This window comes from Diadema antillarum, unplaced genomic scaffold (assembly GCF_040938485.1).
Source record: "Diadema antillarum isolate AM-2024a unplaced genomic scaffold, OU_Dant_1.0 scf00000019, whole genome shotgun sequence".
In the NCBI taxonomy this organism is placed as follows: Eukaryota; Metazoa; Echinodermata; class Echinoidea; order Diadematoida; family Diadematidae; genus Diadema; species Diadema antillarum.
Genome location: NW_027270908.1, coordinates 2,142,979 through 2,160,954, shown reverse-complemented (window position 1 = coordinate 2,160,954; position 17,976 = coordinate 2,142,979). Strand labels below are relative to the sequence as shown.

Sequence of the window (17,976 nt, the reverse complement as noted above, 5' to 3'; positions counted from 1 at the left end):
GTACAGTAAATGTAATCAATGTCAATATCAGCCAAAATAATCATAATTGGTACAGAACCTTTAAATGTACATGTAACACGGCTAAAGAGAAAAAAAATGAAGCAATATATTCTATCATTTGAACAGAAAAATTTCAAAGGTAAAAATAAAAGGCATCTTTTTTTAGGCATATTAGAAGGGGAATTTCAATATTTACAAAAGTACACATATAAACTGTACAAGTTTTATTTGTTACACTTTTCAACCTGTTGAATTGTGTTTGTTGTTCGGTTTCACATATTGATTGAGCACTTTTCTTCAAACCATGATGTTTGACAGACAGACAGACTAACAGACGGAGAACCTGAAAACCTAATGCCTCTAGTACTCTTCAGGGCCGTGGTATAACAAAATAAAAGTGACGTTTTGGAAGAAAATTCTTTCTCACCTGTTGCTTCTGGGCGACAATTGGGACAATTTCTTCTTGGGGTAGATCCCTCTTAGCTACGACATCCCAGTCCATACTCGGGGGAGGGGCGGGTCCCTGGTTCCTGGGGATCCCCCCTCCGGAGGTCAGGGATGACTGGGAACCAAACCTGGATCCCAGGGTGCTGCCGTCGCTCCCGTCCACGCCCCAGAGGAGGTCAAGCTGTCTCCGCTTCCCGTCCAGCTCCTCTAGCTTCTGGTGGAGATGGTCAGCAGCCGGCTGGAGCTGCTCTGGCACGACCCTCATGGCTGACCGGGCAGCTCTGGACATATGGAAAAGAAAAAAGGACAATTAAAAGTACATTGATGTACAGTTTGATTCATCCAGGTAGTATAAAACAATATCACATAATTACTGTAGAAGTGGATATTTTCGCACAATTAATATTTCTCGCTTGGCCGGTTAAGAAGAATTTCATGTGTTTTCAATTCCGCGGAATCAAGATGTCAACTACTGGAACATATGGCAAGCAAAAATATTTGTTTGCTTTCATTTTCCCACTAGCTTCTGGTTGCGCGAAATGTGCGAAAAAATCAACACCATGAAAACTTCCACTTTTTACAGTAACAGTTCACCAATTGCAGTGCAAGTCTACAGTGTAGCTTAACCTGATGAGGACAAGTTCCGAGTATAGTCCGGCAGGTGTCTATCAGAAATGAGTGTTGCTGCAAAATCAGCCCGTCCTCAATGGGTTAAAACTTTTCATCTCACTAAACCTGTTGGGATGAGCTGATTTTGCTATGACACACATTTCCCATAGACACCTGCCCAAATGTACTCGGCACTAGTCTTCAACGGTTTAATAGCATCATTCCTTTCTTCGGAACTGCACAGTATGTTGGTACAAAGTGTATTCTGCATAATACAAACCTGAAGAAATGTATTTGCCCAAGTTGCAAGCATTTGTTTGTATTTTTCAATGAGTTTAGTGGGGAAACAACAGCTCATAAAAGCATATAATTGCAAATCTATTTTACCTATCAGGCGAAACAACTGGTAAAGCAAGTCTATCCAGCAGGGCGTGTCCCATCGCCGTGGTTTCCTTGTACTGGCGGATCAGTGCCTGCCTCCTGGGCTCATAGGCATTCAGGAATCGATCCGGCCGGCCAGAACCCGAGGCAGCGACGCGGGGCGCCACCTCTTGGCAGAGTTTGTCCATCTGTGATATCAGCTGAATTTTAAAACAAACCAAGAAGGGAGATTTTACGTTTTATATGCAGAGGCTTACACTTGTATAATTCACCAAACTACTGCACTGCTGTTTGGTTTCTCCCCCTGAAAACCCACTTAGGCAAAATAATGCTTACCTTCCTTCATTTATACAGTGTACCATGGTGCAGCAATAGGGTGCAGGGGAATTTCACAATCCAAATTCACTGACAATAAATTTTCAGATAAATGTGCTGGTCTTCAAAGATGAGCTTAACCAACGCTTGCCAGTTATTATTATTTTTTTAATTGTACTGTATTTTGTACTTTAATCCAAATTTTTTGTGATAAGAAACCCACACTATGATCTGCATTTGACTAATCCTGGATCATATGATCTACAAAAAAAACCCTTATTTCTGTTGTTTGTTTGTTTGTTTGTTTTTTAGATCACATCCATGATTTCATTTGTCTTCCATGTTGAACAATGTCACACCCGCGAAATGTTGTACTTTTTAACTTCCAATATATCTTCACATTCGTCTTTATATAAAATCAACTCATACTCAACTCAAAGCAGTCTGATGGTGGTTACTTACATTTCCCCATTCACCAACTTAAGATTAATATTCAAGTTTGACAAACCCAATCAAATCAGGGCCCCGTTTCATAAAAAGTTGATATGATAGCAACTCTTGCTGGAATGGCAATTGTCATGGTAACGATGAGTATCCAGTTTCCTGATTGGCTGTAGTTATTGGAAGTTGCCATTCCAGCAAGAGTTGCCATCCTAACATCTTTTATGAAACGGGGCCCAGGTGTATCGATATAAGGTTCCCACTTTAAGACTATTAATGGTCCTGTTTACAATTGGGAGCAGAGATTTAAAAAAATGTTTGAGATATCACATCTCATGCATGTGTGTACGTGTAGGTCAGTTTATCACAGAACATCATACCATGTAAAAGATTTGAAATAAAGCCTGTATGGAGATATCACTCTTTTCCCCAATAAACCGTAACTGTAGACGGTTCGGTCTATAAACACGTCATTTTAACTTTTGTTCACATTTTGTATAATTAACAATACTGTTGTACTGTACTTAACATTGATAATACTGATTCAAATTTTCACATTGGTTCTTTCTATCCCTAACTCACATTTTAGAATTATTTTGAAGCATTAAAGCTGGGTTTTTGTTTCATATGCAATTATTAAATTATGCCTTTAATAATGAGGATGATATTATAAGATACATGTCCAAAGACAATCAGTTTCTAAACATCAGTGATAATCAGGAAACAAGGCATGGGAAGGATTAAGGCACCTTGTCAGCATTGCGCTGGAACATGACGGAGACCGAGAGACGGGAGGACCGTTCCCCGAGGGCTTGAGAGAACTGGTACCATGCCGCTTCCAGGCGCTCCGACTTGTCGTGGTTTGGCTCCGGACTCATGTGCAAGGATCGGCGGAGCATGAGGGATGTCCTGAGAAGGTTCTTGCCGTAGTCATAAGTCTCCTGCAATTGTAAAAAGGAACTTATTAGGAAAGTTGTCATACCTGTCACTCGAACTATGTATGGCAATCTTCTTCCTTTAGCTATTCATATGTCCCAACACTAAGCTGTAATTTGCCATGCTTCTTCATCGGCTTCATTTAAATCTTTCAAACATGACCTTATGGCAATGTATCCAGCCCTCTCAGGCATAACAATATGCCTTGGTCTGATATGAAGGCCACTTTGGCACAGTAGGGATTAACCTATTGAGGATGGGCTGATTTTGCAACAACATACATTTTCTATAGACACCTGCCCGAGTATACTCGGGGCTCGTCCTTAACGGATAAAGGGGGATTAGATAATCTCTATTCACTGACAGTTACGATGTACTTTCTAGACACCTGTGTCAATCATCAAAGAAAGCACTTTCAAAAACGTGCCATTCGGTGAACAAAGCGCAACAAATGTTGAATGGTTTTTATGTATGACATCAAATCTGCATTCACTGCTCACATCAACAAGACAGTGAACACTGCATACGGTATAAGCTGTTATCTTAATGAGGGTTTAATTTTCACGAATTTCGCGAATCACAGTTGGATCGCGAATTTAACAAAACGCAAATATGTCTCCATGCTTGGGGTAATAGTGGATTTACGTTAGCGTCGGCGTCAATTCGCAAAACATCTTGCGAAAACATCTATGACCTCCTCATTTGTGAAAATATCTGTACGCGAAAATAACAACTTATACAGTAGTAAGTCAACAGTATTTTGAAGACAAGTTCCTGAGAGGGTTGTTGTTGTTGTTGTGTGAAATCTGCATGTGCAAATTGAGTGTAAAGCAACACAATAGCATTTTCATTTGTACAACTGATGTATAAAATCATGTCGTTCACTCACAATATTATGACAACTTGTGGTCCAAGTAGTGAATATTCCAGCCAGAGCTTCTTCATTTTTTTCTTTTTTCTTGTTGTTGATAAGTTTGAGTTTGACGACTTTCCATAGCAATGATATTCTTTAACTCCCTCTAGATAATTTCTTTGTGTGTGTGAATATTTGTCAGTATCTGGGTGACTCACCTTTGCAGTAGCTTCAAACTTGTCATGCTCATCTTTGAGCGAGGATGCCTCGTCAGCCGACCTCCCGATCTCGACGTGCTGAAGCAGCATATTGTCCAGTAGTTCTTGAATCCATGAGATGGCCTATGGAGGAAAGAAAAGTGAGTGTTATATCGAGTGAATTGCATATCCAGATAATGAGATGAGTTTAAAAAGTAAAAAAAAGATACATACAACTGTTTTGCTGAATGATTCACATCATAAGATAATACAATGAGAAAATGCAGTGTTGAATTATGGAATTCACAACATAAATTGACACCTGTCTGAGTATAACCCTGTACCTCAGGACTGGTCTTCAATGGGTTAATGCTACAAATACTATAGTTTACCTAGTTGACTCAATTAAGGGTTTCTGGGACGAACAATGTACTAGGGCTTTCTATAGTTCAGTCAGTAAAGCAATCCGGAGGTCTCGGGTTCAAATCCCAATGGAATCCCACTTTCTTTGCTCCAACATGAAATTATGTAACATACATGTATGAGGAGGGGGAAAAAAGAGCAATGTTACACCAAATCACACAAACCATGGATGGCTCTCTCAGTCAAACATTCCCCATGTCCCCTTACCAGTTCAATGCATATTTTTGTGCTCTTACCACATTCACAAAATAGTCATCCACAAAACCAGGTTTCAAGACAAGATGTAGATGAGAAATGGCCACCTGAAAAGATGGTCACTGCTACTATTTGCAGCAAAAATCTGTCCTTACTTTGTCATGATGCATTCTCACACTAGATTCCCAATTTTTGTTTTGTATTAGATACTTTGCAGTGAAGTTTGACAGATGCACATACACAAACAAAGAGCTTTCCAATGGGGAAATCAACATATCAAAATAAATCAGATGAAACCCATACTTTAATGATGACCAAGAAAGAGAATATGAAATATCTTTACAAAAAGAGAGATTTAATGAATACATGTACTGCTAAAGACCCAGCAGTGTGGGAAAACCATGGAGTGTTAAGGCTGGACCAGCTCGGATATACCGGTATTCAAGAATCCCCGTAGCAATCTGTAAACAGCTTTATAACTGATCTCTGTGTATTAGTACACACACAGCCACAGAATCTCAACTGAAGACGACCGTCACAGATCAGCGTACGCTTCAATGCACGTGTTCGCTGATGGGCGCTATTCATGGTTTTCGAATGTACCCCAGTGGGCAGCAAAGGAAGCAGGCCACCCATGAATCCCCTCTCTACCGGGTCTTTTACACTAAGACATATAAAAGGAGAGTGTTCTCTTATTCTTACCTGTTCTGCATCACGCTCGCAGCTTTTGAGTTGTAGGAGTTGTTGGAGTTTGAGTTTCCTGACTTCGGCGAGGTCGCGACATTGAGCGCGGCGACCTTCTAGCTCCGCCAAGATAGTCTCCACGTGTTCGATGTGACGTCGGTAGTCCGGCGTGATGTCGCGGCCGAAGGCATTCTTCACTGGGAGGCTCATCATCTCCAGTAAGCTCCGCCCCTCACGAATGGCTCGGTCCGTCACGAACACTGCAAAGGATCAAGAAGACACATGAAGAGTCTTTCTTTGGTGACCAGCAATTATCACCATAGCAACCATCAATACTTTTGATCCACAGAATTCCATGGATGCAAACATATCACATTGGAGACAGGGATACCAATTGAATTAGAATGAAAGAAAAGGCCAGAAAGGGCCTGAAATACATGTCCACAAAGATAATTCATACACAAAAGGACCTGAACTCTGATACTGCCATGGCCTGTTTGAGATAAAATATCATCTTTCTAATCAATTAGTGGTTTGGTTTGTTTTGTTTGTTTGTTTTTTCCACAGAGTATTTGTTAAACAAATGTCACATCTTTGTGCAGTACAAGTATATCTGCTGTTCTAGCTACTAGTCGTGCAAGTGTTATTCCCTCCTATTCCTATAATTCACTGAAACCAAAAAAAAATTCCTTTTACTATCCCTGTGATTATAGCAAGGGAATGATAACTTACCAGTTTTACTAGGCACCTCAATTCAAAAGAGTTTGGTGACTTCTTTCATACAGTTAACCAAAAAACTGGCACTCCCCCCCCCCCCCCTTTCAAAAACGTGACAGCGGCTGTGAATCCTCTTTCCATAGAGTAGTATGAAGGGGAATACGTCAAAAACATTGAAGCTCAAAATTTTGTTTTTCTTTTCACACAGTATTTGATGAGATGAACAGTCAGTGACTGATCAAAAAGACAGGGAGAGAATGGAGGACGGACTTACTTGAGTTGTCAAGGTTGTCTAGGAGGAGTCTGAGGGCCTCCTCCGTACTCTCCACCGAGTCCACTTTCACTTCACCTGTGCACAGCTCCAAGAGGTCCTCCAGCTTGGAAAAAGCCTGCATAGCAACCAGGATACAAACATCCAGTCAGTTCACTAGGCACTTGTCCTACCAATTACATGTACATATTCCGAGGCTTAAAGGACCTGTCTACCTTGGAGAGTAGTGATTTAAAAAAGAGTTCAAGATATCACAGTTGTTACATACATGTATGTGTAGGTCTGTTATATCATAAAATATCCTGCCATATAAAATTTTTGCAATAAAGCCTAAAATATAAGGAGATATCAGTATTTTTCTCATTAAACCATAACTGTAGACAGTTTAGTCTGGAAACACTTTTTACTATAACTATTGTTCACATTTTGTGTATTTAACAATACTTAACATCGATTATACGGATTCAAATTTTTACAGTGGTTGTTTCTATCCCTAACTCACATTTTAGAACTATTTTAAAGCACTAATGCTGGGTTTTTGTTTCTTGATAAATTATGCCTTTAATAGGATATGTGGCACTGATCATAGCAGATCCATGGCAGCTCCATAAAATTATCATTCTGCTGCCTTACTAGGGTTATTCGCCATTCATACAACTATTAAACCCTCTTTCCATCAAGTAATATTGAATGAAAGAGAGCATATGTCAACTTTGATGTTCACACTTTTGTTTTCTTTTCAAAGCAGTATTTATTGAGATGAAATGTAAATTTTGTGGAGAATACTGAGATGTGTAGTAGTATTTGGGCTACATTCTAAACATCAAATCATCTGGACGAATGTACTTCAGGTAATCATATGTGACCGTGCATCACAGATCAACAAAAAAGTCGCACCCCTTGATTTTACGTGAGGACTGAAAATACGTCAAATGGGTCAACAAAGTCAATCTCGAGTTTTTCATATTTTCTAAAAGAGCTATCCTTCTTCTACATTATTCTTTAGTTTGGAATCATAGCATGAATGGGAAAGTGTGTTTTCAGCAGTTTTTGTGCAACCCCATTTTGGGGAAGAGTAGAATGATCAAGTTTGTATTAGAGGCCCCCTTTCATTTCTTGAAATCATTTGTACACTCTTCACTTTCAAGTCTAATTACTTTAGACAGGATAATGCTACTGCTTTTAAAGTTGGCAATAACCATGGAGAGAATGTGTTCATAGAGCCTGCTCAATTTCAGCTTAATCTGATAATCCCTTCATTGTTGTTGCTCCAGTGGTTGACATCCTGTGTTTTGTCCCTTTCATCTCACAGCTAGTGCAGCTTGGTGAAAGATTAAGCACTTGAATAGACCCTGTACTTCAGAGCCTCTTTTCTCAGTTCACACTTTTCCAGTGTGTATGCTTTCTTTCCAGTATTTAGGTAAGTTAGGAGAGTCCATTTGAATTGATTTATACATCATTTTAAAGCTTAGAGTCTGCTCTTTCAGAATCTGTCCTTAACTAGAAATCCATCTCTGGCGATTTTTTGTTGGTTTTGTGATACAGGGTCACATATGGTCTCACTCGTCTTCTGACATTTTCCCTTTTCAGTGTCTAAAATGCACATTAACTATCTGATGTTCACATCAGTCATGTTCTATTTCAAAGCTACTGTAAACTTAGATATAGCACTGACAAAAATACACTTCTGCCACTCCACAAAGTTTCTACAATACACAAAGGAAATTAATGTCCAGGTGTGAGTTTCTTCAATTTGTCTCGGTCTACAAATGAAATTTGTTACGATTGCAACTACTGATCTGTAAATTAACAAACAAGCCAGAAAAAAGGAAATTAATGTTGTTGAACATTTTAAAGTATCAACTACTTCAGTGCTACAAGCATACATGTATTTCTAAACACTCTTTTCATTTTTCCCCAGAGAGCAAGTAAAAAATGATGATCCACAACTAGAATGCTATCAAAACGGTAGAAGAGTTTTGTAAAAACTACATCAAGAAGGTAGTAATTTCATTGTACTTATTTCTTGAAACCAACCTCTTGAGATAGTCGGTGGAATCGTACGGAACCGATGACGAGGTTCCGCCGCCTTTCCAGCCGCGAGGCGAAGCTGCGGCAGACGGTGTCGAGGTAGTCCTTTTGCGAACCGATGTCGGCAGCCCTCGGATGGCCGCTCTTGATGATGGAGTCTGCCACATGGCGAAGTTCTGCGTAGTTTCCATAGATATCCTGCAGGTCATTTGCATAGATGCAGAAGTTAATACCACCTCTTTCCATACACTGTGAGTGTCATTTCATAAAACTAAAAACTCACACACATCACTTGAATTTACATGAATGATCCACAGTATATAGCCAACAAATGATTTTGATGGTTTCAATTTATTGTCATCTAGGGCAGCTGTTTGCCCCTTGGTTGATGTTGACTTCTACTCCTACAATATCTACCTTGAGATCAAAGATATAATTTGATATTACATTACATTATATATTACATTATTCAATACATTACAATGTACATATTATATTGTATATGATATATCACATTACCTTCTGCATGGTACAACAAATCAACGAATCACTTTCGAAAAAACATACTCAATAATTCATCATTAATCATGGCTGACTTTGCACACAAGAGGTAAGGAAATCATTGTGAGAGAAAACAGCGATATAATAAAAGGAATAAACAATCAAAGTATCATACAGTGTATATTGCTTTACAGTACAGAGATAAAATGATATTACATTCGTGTGCACACTTTTATTTTGTTCACTACTTTAATGTTGCATGAAATGTGCAAAAATTTAGAACCTGCAGAAAGTTCTACTTTCACAGTACAGACTAAAATGTGCTCGATGATACTCACTGTGCATTTGAGTTCTAGTTTCTCATGTTCTCTCCTGAGTTTGTCTGCCGTCTCGTAGCTGACTCCGATGTCGACGTGGGAGGCGAGGAGTTTCTCCCCTGGTCCAACGATCCAGTCAACCACCTGTGATGAGAACGATGGACGAATGAGTGATCTCACGAGTCTTGAATCCTAAACCTTCACAGCTAAGCTTTCCATCAACTTACTTTATGGGCATTTACACTGCCAAAGAAAAATTCTACTTTTCTGCACATTCCAGTATTATGACAAAAGTTGCTAGGCAACTAAAGAAAAACGAATAAAAGAAGAAATCCCCCTCACAAGTTAAGTTTTTGAAACTCAGCAGTGTTATTCCTTTTTTTTTTTTCTTTGCAAGTGTAAATCTTTGCTACTCAGCTTGTCAGGTTTATTTGGGTTTTTGGTCATGTGACATCCACCCTCGGCGTGGGGCATCCCCTACCCACCTGCCTACAACAAATACTCAAAGACAGCGGCAAATTGTGCAAGCCCACTACTAGCTGATTGGAACATTGTAGCGAAAACGTCTTGTCCAAGGATGCAGAAACAAAGCAAGACTTGAACCCACATTTGCAGGAGCTACAATGTAATGTGTTAATATCTTTCTCCAGAACATCACAATGCTCTAACACCCTACATCAGATACAATCACCTCCTCAATTAACCCACTGACTCTGAAATACTGTACTTTCCGAAAGGTTTAATACATTGCACATCTCTTGCCAAAAGCAGTGGGTTAAATACCTGCACTCTATCCCTATTCATTTCCTTTCATTGGCTACCACGGCCTAATAAACTAGAAAAGCACTCTGAGAGCGCAGACCTCCGCCAAGGATGCAGCTCATTTCCACCACTGATCTTGTTCTTCTATAGATCGAGATATCAGTGATTTCCACCCATACGTACTTACAATGTAGCATTGTGTGCAGAGTCACCCGATTTCCCAATATAGAAGCCTTTGTTACGTCATAAACCCTCACCTGCACGGCGCACCTCGCCCTAGAAGAAACTAGAGCTCGCACTTTAGTGCGCCCATGCAAACCTCAAATACGCACAGCCTGAACTCGCAAAGTTCATTGACCCGACCTGCCAAAATATCAAAAATCCTTCATATATTCCCCCAAAATTCTCGGATCACTACCAAAAGTTAAGCGTTTGGTACTTGTGTCATTCTCAACCTTTCCTGCAAGTTTCATCCCAATCTGTTAACTACTTTTTGAGTTATTTTGCGCACAGACAAATGAACGAACAAACAAACCAACGGTAACGAAAACATAACCTCCCCCCTTGGCGGAGGTAATTAACCCCTTGACTCTGAAATATTGTAATTCACAAAAGGTTTAATGCATGGACCATCCTGTTATCAGAAGTGATGGGATAAATACAACAAAGCTTTTTTCCTTCCACATTCCCTTTTCACTGGCTGCTATGGCCTCATCCATTAACCTGTTGACTCTAATACTGCAATAATCCCTAGGTCTGAAACATGGCACATCCTGTTACCAGAAGCAGTGGGCTAAAACACCACAATGCTCCCAACCCATCCCATTTGTCCATTGACTCTTAGTTGTATGTTGTAATTCCCTATAGGTTCTTTTGATACATGGCACCTCTTTTTGCTAGAAGTAGTGGGTTGAATAAAACTATGTTCTGTCCCCTCCCTATTGCCTTTAATTAGCTACCATGATTTAATCTATTAACCCCTTGACTTTCAAATACTGTAATTCTCCAAAGGTTTGATATATGGACCATCCTGTTACCAGGCAGCAGGGGGTTAAAATGCCTTGATGCTTTTCCCACCCATCCCTTTGTACTAGCAGGGCTGCCAACATTCCCACATTTTAAAATCAGGGAGATTCCACACAGCAATCAGGGACGCATCTGTGCATTACATGCATTTCAATGGGCGAAAATAAGTCCCACATCAGGCAGATTTTAATATTCTCTTATTCAAACATGAACAGATTTTGACATTTTCAGGGAGACTCCTGCAGAATTCGAGAGACTTGGCAGCCAGGTACTAGCCTACCACTTCCTCACCTTCTTGATACCACTTTCCATATCTCCCAGCTGCATGTGGGCGCCCAGCTGCCTATCCCTCTCCGCCAGGTAGCCTCTGAGTTGGTTCTGTTTCTGCTGGAGGGTGTTGAGGCGGACGGTGATCTGCCGGTGCATCAGGAGGTGATCCTCCGTGGCAAAGTCCTCGTCTCCGCCCTGACGCCGGAAGCCGGAGTCCGACTCCAGACGTCGCGATATGGAGTTCCCTGTTGGTTTTCCCAAAGAGACAAATGGAATGTGAAAACATGAGGCACTTAAAGTTTCTATGAAGAAACCTATCACATCAGACTACCGGCAGAAACAACATTGTGGATGTAATCCCTCCCATACCACTTATATAATATCTGGTCGAGGGGGGGATGTTTCATAAAGCTGTTCTTGAAGTTACGAATGACTTAAGAACGACTGGAACACGTTCTGATGTGCTATACTTATCAGAATTTCAATAATTCAGCACAAGAACTGATCACCAGTCGTTCTTAAGTGGTTCCTAACATTAAGAACAGCTTTATGAAACACCCCCTGGTCTGTTCTCTGTTCCCTTTCTATTCCACTATGCAAAGACACATGAAAAAAAATGGTATCACAGTCCGAGGTAAGTTTAATCAAATCGCTTCCAATGTGTACATTGATGCTTGAATCCATCATACAGGGAGCTGAGCTTCTACACATGACAAACACTGGATGAAGGATTCCTTGTGGGTCCAAGATCCAAGCAGAGAAGAAGACAGTGAGGTGTTCATTTGAAATACACAATCTTGACAAACACACTTCTCAGAGACTCCAACCTCAAGCATCTTCTGATCTGGAGATTCTCCCCCCTGAAACCCCTAGCAAACGGGAGACTACAATTTCGATGTGCAAGAGGCGCACATCACGAGCACAAAGTATGATGTTCCTCGGCGCCGGAGTCCCGCTCTAGGGTTTTATGTGCTCTCTTGTCCCATCTCATGCTTATTTTCTAACATACGATGACACTCAGTAAGAAATTATTTCAAGCGGGAGACACAGAGCCAGGGCAGGAGAAATTAAATCTCAACCGGGAGAACGGTAGATTTTGCGAAAATGGGCTTTCGGCAGGAGATCTCCCGTCGAAAACAGGAGAGTTGGAGTCTCTGACTTCTTGCTATCCTACACTGAATAACAGGCAAAATATCTTCCAGTTTGTATCACATCTTGTAAGATACACTTCTGCCATACACCCTCACTCAGCAGCAAATGCATCCACACAGCTGGTAGACATTGCGTCACTGAGAGAAAGGCTAGAAACACTTGAAGTAAACACAAGGCGTGGGACTATTCACAACAATCTCAATGAATCAAAGGCACATAACTTGGAAATACTACATAACATGCAGAGGAGAATTGGTAAGAAATAATAAGAAACACTGACAACTTTAGTGATAATCTCGCACAGAAACGAGAGCTGTCATGTCTAGCATGGCTGATGGGTGCATATAAAACGATGTATGTTCCAAGACACCTCCTTCAAAGCTGATCTGATGTCTTCTACAAGAAAGAGGCGCTCTGCCTGGTTGGATCTTTTGATGACACATACAGAGAGAGTCAGCTTAAACGACACCATCTTTAAACACTAAATTTCTTACCTTGCAGGACTCAAATCAAGACCTTCCCAAGAAGAGCACTAAACAGCAAGCAATGGAAGCTGCGATACACTAATCCACAGGGGCTACGTTTAGCAAACCAAAGGCAAAACTTGTTCTCACGTTGACAAGGAAAAACGTCAATATGAAATAGAACACACACACAAGAATTCCCCATTTAATCAGCCACCACAGTGTACTCAGCGGGTGGTAAATAGAGCTCATACAACTTTCAAACTCAGTTGACTCGACCTTTGCATTACACAAACTTGATTAGGGTAATGTGTGTTTCAGGGAAATCAATTCATTTATACAACATGATAATTCACTTCCTGTGAAAATATACACAAAAGAAACAAATGCCATGCCAGAATACTCCAATCATGTCTTGAATTTTGTTGTCTGAATTCCCGAAACCACAATTTTCACACAAGGTTGGCCTTTTTAGTTTGTATTTTTCTTTTTCAAGGGGAACACAATGGGTACATTGTAGTAGCTTGAAAAAAAAAATATGTAAAAAAATATGTGGCAGAATTTGTTAGCTTGACTCCAGTGTGGAACATGGTCTGAAGTACCTAAAGTACAATACTCCTATAAAAATGTGTGCCTAGGGGGATAGCTGAACACTAAAACTCAGAATGATTGTATAGACAGGAAGTTAAAACCAGGGTTCTTGTTCTGGTCAAAGGTCAAAGAGGTCAAGAAGGTAAGTGCTACTACCCTGGGGGCACTTGTACTGTCATACAGAAACACACTGTTCTTTGTGGCCCTGTGTGAGTTCTACATATGTCCATACATATTTACGAGCCCATTCATCACATTTCTCTGTCCTGTCAAAGTTATATTAAAATGCACAAATTTTTTACTCACTGCACCTCTTAAAATGGGAGTTTACTTTATGACGATGTTTATTATTGTATAGAGCAGACTTGACTGCTTTTATTAACTAGCTGTTATTAAAAACTTGTGAGTAAACACTGACTTTTGCCGGGGTCGGACAAATATAGTAAGTAGTGAATTAAGCATCAGAATGGTTATATCCATTCACTGATTTTCAATATCAAGCAATATCTATGATAATGCATAAATCAACTTTTTCTATGAACTTTGACATGGTGTTCAATCATCTTAAAGTTCTACATATTGGAAAAAGGAAGCAATTTGTAGCAAAACAAACACTTCTTTAAAGTGCCCATAGCCATAAAATAAGTGGCGGACATTTTGTTGTTTATGTCGTTGTTGTTGTTGTTGTTTATGTTGTTGTTGTTGTTGTTGTTGTTTTACAATCACTGATAAAGCAAGACTTTGGCAAACAGATTTCTATAGTAACATTGATTTGAAACCAACCAATTGGTGATGTGCTTCTATAAAAATCTCTTTATGGCGCGTGAAAAATCTGAAAAGTATTTGTATAGTCAACATAAATACTTTACAATTTAACAAAGGAATAATTCTATGCCTGCAGACCAAGACATACCAAGTTGCAGCACATTGCTTGGTTGGTCGATGACGATCTCTCGCAATCTCCGTTGCCGCCGGAGAAGGTCTTCCGGCGTCAATCTCTCGTCTCGTCTCGAGAGCAGCTCTTCATGCGCCTGCTCCAGACGTTTTTCTGTCTGGGCTGAGTCTCTCATGAACTTTTCAAATTCCTGCACCATTACAGATAACACAAAGGTGGGGGATCCTAATATCCATACCTTTAACACTCAAATACGTCAATATGGCTGAAAACTCAAAAAAAAAAACATAGCATAGATACCATAGTCTTTCCTGTCCGAAAGATAAAAATCGAATCGGGTTTAATCCTTCCTGTATTCTGACATCTGCATCCTACTGTATACAAATATGAATTTCAGCATTGCCCACAAACAGTATCAACTTGAATAGAGGTACGAAGCAACTTCCAATCACTTGTACATCATTTGCTTGCTTCCATTGTAGTTGTAATTGTTATCATTTTATGCCGTTTCATGAAACATGTACACGTAGGTCATGTGACATTATGTGATTCAACCGATCTAAGAGTGAAATCATGCAACTCATAAGACAGTTCATTCTCTGCATGGGAAAACTAGTAAAATATTACACCGGTTGATAACTACAAGAACATTACTAAAATATACAGTCTAGTGATTGTTGCCATAGCACATGTGTATTTCATCAAGTTTGCTCTGAGTATGAATACATGATGTATGAACTAGCACTTCCTCACCCAAAAAATGTTTTTGTTTAGGTTGTTGTTAACTTTGTTTTAGCCATTAGACATAGTGGAATGCAAATACCTTGCAAACAATAGCCAGTATAATAATGCTGTACATGATTTATACAATTCTTCTGGCAATGTTAATTAGAAGGTTAACTGGCTTTCAAGCTTTATGCCCAAATATAAAATAAACAAATGACAATATCATTTTCAAAGTAAAAAATGTAGAACAAAATGGGTGAAGCTTATGAACTACAGCACTGACACCAACATTGACACCAACATTAACGCTAGAACAAACACTAATCTACACAGGCGAGGTCTCCTTTGCATACCAGTTTGTTCTCAAGCCACTCCTCATGATCGAGGTTACTCACAATAAACCTAGTTACTAACACTAAACCTAACACTAGCACAAACATAAACACAAACATTAACACCGACACAAATACTAACACTACATAGGGAGAGTCCTTTAGTCATCAGTCTGTTCTGAAGCAATTCCTCATGAATGTCCTCTATGCTGCCCCAAAACTTGTGGGTCAATTGGTTACTAACACTAACACAAAACAAAGACACAAACACTAACACTACACAGGCAATGTGTCCTTTACTCACCAGTCTATTCTGAAGCCACTCTTCATGATTGTACTCCATGCTGCCCCCAAACTCCTCAGTCAGCTGATTGGGGTCAATGTACTTTGTTAGTTTAGAAGGGGAAGACAGGAAGACAATCTAGGAGAAGGGGGGAAAAAAGATGGCTACCATTATGACATCACAGCAAAGGAATGTACACTGTAGGTCACTTCTAGTACTTGTTACAACCTGATATGTTTCACTGACATGGCCTAGGAATGTAATGCTCTTCTGCTGCCTGCGATTAAATATCACACTAGAGTCGTATACTGATGTTACCTCTGAAAAGTTATTGATGCATCAACAGCACATATATTACTCTATCAACAGCTCACAGCAGATGTTTGGGGGTGGGAAGTGTTCTCCAAGGTATTCTTTTAACAAACAGTGCTTTACGTGTATTTCTTTCCATATCTCTTCATTTTTTATCATATCACACTAACCCATGAAAAACTATGCACATCATGCAGAAACAGTAGTTGTAATTATAGGTTTTCTTTAGTTCAATCCAGTTCAGTTTTGTTTCTGCACTCTATGGTCAATACAATGATACAAAAGCTTACAGCGTATCAGCATAATTGCATCAAAGTACATTTATGTTCTACACATACGTAAGAAAACATTAGAGATATAGAACAACGTCATACTAAACACACTAAATGAGGAAACGCTTCAAAGTAAATTTTGCCAAAAATGATTGAAGATAATCTTTATACCACAATCTGCATTTTATTACACTTCTCACTGAAATTCAAATAAGAGCATGTAATAAGAAAAATATAGTGAATACTGTAAAACACGATATTTTCATTGCATGCCATTTTCGCGAATTGAAGCCGACAGCCTTTTTCAAGACATGACATTTTTGCCAGTTGCCTCTAATGTTCAATGGATATAGTGTAGACAAAAATTTGTGTGCATTTTAATTTTGCAAATCTTGGCTCTCACGAAATTCGCGGAATTAAAATGCACGCGAACATTCCTTGTTTTAAAGTAAACCATCCAATTCAGAACTAGCAGTGACAAATGGGTGGTAAACAGAGTTTATCCCTCACCTCAAATGGTTGTGATTTGTCCCTCTTGAGGCTCAAGTTGGATCGCTGACGCTCCTTCGCAGCATCCGTTTTTAGGATGTAGACGGTATGGATGCTATTGGGCAGGGTCTCCTAAAGAATGTGTACAAGAGAAAAAAAAAAACATACAATATACATGACTTTATACCAGGACACACTGTTCTACCAAAGCTCCAGGACACACCTTCTACCAAATCTATTCTGGTAAACACCTGCATAGGACTAGGCATCACGGCACACTACATTGTCTTTCTGTACAACTATCAACTACACATAAATATACATGCAATCTGAAAATGATTCTACAATGTGTATATTTGACAGTTCAATGTATATTTTGATAAGCTGCGGGACAAAAATTCTCCACTTATATAATGTGGCACTGCAAGTAAGTATGAAGAAATTATGTTGTATTTAATGAACAACTCACAGAAACAAGACTTAATGGCTTGTATTTAATGAACAACTCATAAAAACAAGACTTAATGGGTTCCATTTATCCAAGACAAACACCAAAAGATAAGATAAAAAAATAAAACAATCACTATTAGAAATATGGTTTACATGTAATGAAAATACATGCAATAAACTTGATACAGTCTAGATACACAGTGTAGATGCAGAATAAGTAAACTAACACACAGAGTAATCGCTAAAATGAGACTAATTGGTCTTTTCACCAACATCTGAATATTGTACACTGGTACAACAAATAGAGTTACTTATACTACAGTCTTGAAAACCATGGGTTTTAGCAGATAGTTTTTCTGTTTCATTTGGCAAGAGTACAACAATAATTTCATATTATTTCCTTTAATAAAAATCTCAAAGCCTGGGGTCAAAGACTATCATCTGAATTTGACACCAGTATTAGTTTAGCCTCCGAGGTGCATCGGTTTATGATGACACCCCGAGAGAGCTTCACGCTGTCTTTACAACATCGTGGCGGGGACACTTTCCCACGATTCAAGAGATATACATCACCATCATCATATTCAAAGCACATCTTGAGATGGTGTTTGTGCATGGAGTTTCAGCTCCTGAT

At 39.4% G+C, this 17,976-nt stretch overlaps 1 protein-coding gene across 1 annotated transcript in view; it reads right to left on the bottom strand.

Moving 5' to 3' along the window:
• Positions 1–17,976, bottom strand: part of LOC139728750 (uncharacterized) — a 278,601-nt gene that overhangs the window by 208,438 nt on the left and 52,187 nt on the right. The window contains exons 6-17 of the mRNA XM_071639694.1: positions 16,914–17,024; positions 15,841–15,957; positions 14,497–14,668; positions 11,398–11,621; positions 9,340–9,462; positions 8,507–8,698; positions 6,473–6,587; positions 5,500–5,741; positions 4,201–4,323; positions 2,943–3,134; positions 1,444–1,637; positions 428–728 (exon numbers count right to left, since the gene is read on the bottom strand). Coding sequence (XP_071495795.1) covers positions 428–728; positions 1,444–1,637; positions 2,943–3,134; positions 4,201–4,323; positions 5,500–5,741; positions 6,473–6,587; positions 8,507–8,698; positions 9,340–9,462; positions 11,398–11,621; positions 14,497–14,668; positions 15,841–15,957; positions 16,914–17,024 — 2,106 coding nt within the window. The remainder of the gene's footprint in view (positions 1–427; positions 729–1,443; positions 1,638–2,942; positions 3,135–4,200; positions 4,324–5,499; positions 5,742–6,472; positions 6,588–8,506; positions 8,699–9,339; positions 9,463–11,397; positions 11,622–14,496; positions 14,669–15,840; positions 15,958–16,913; positions 17,025–17,976) is intronic.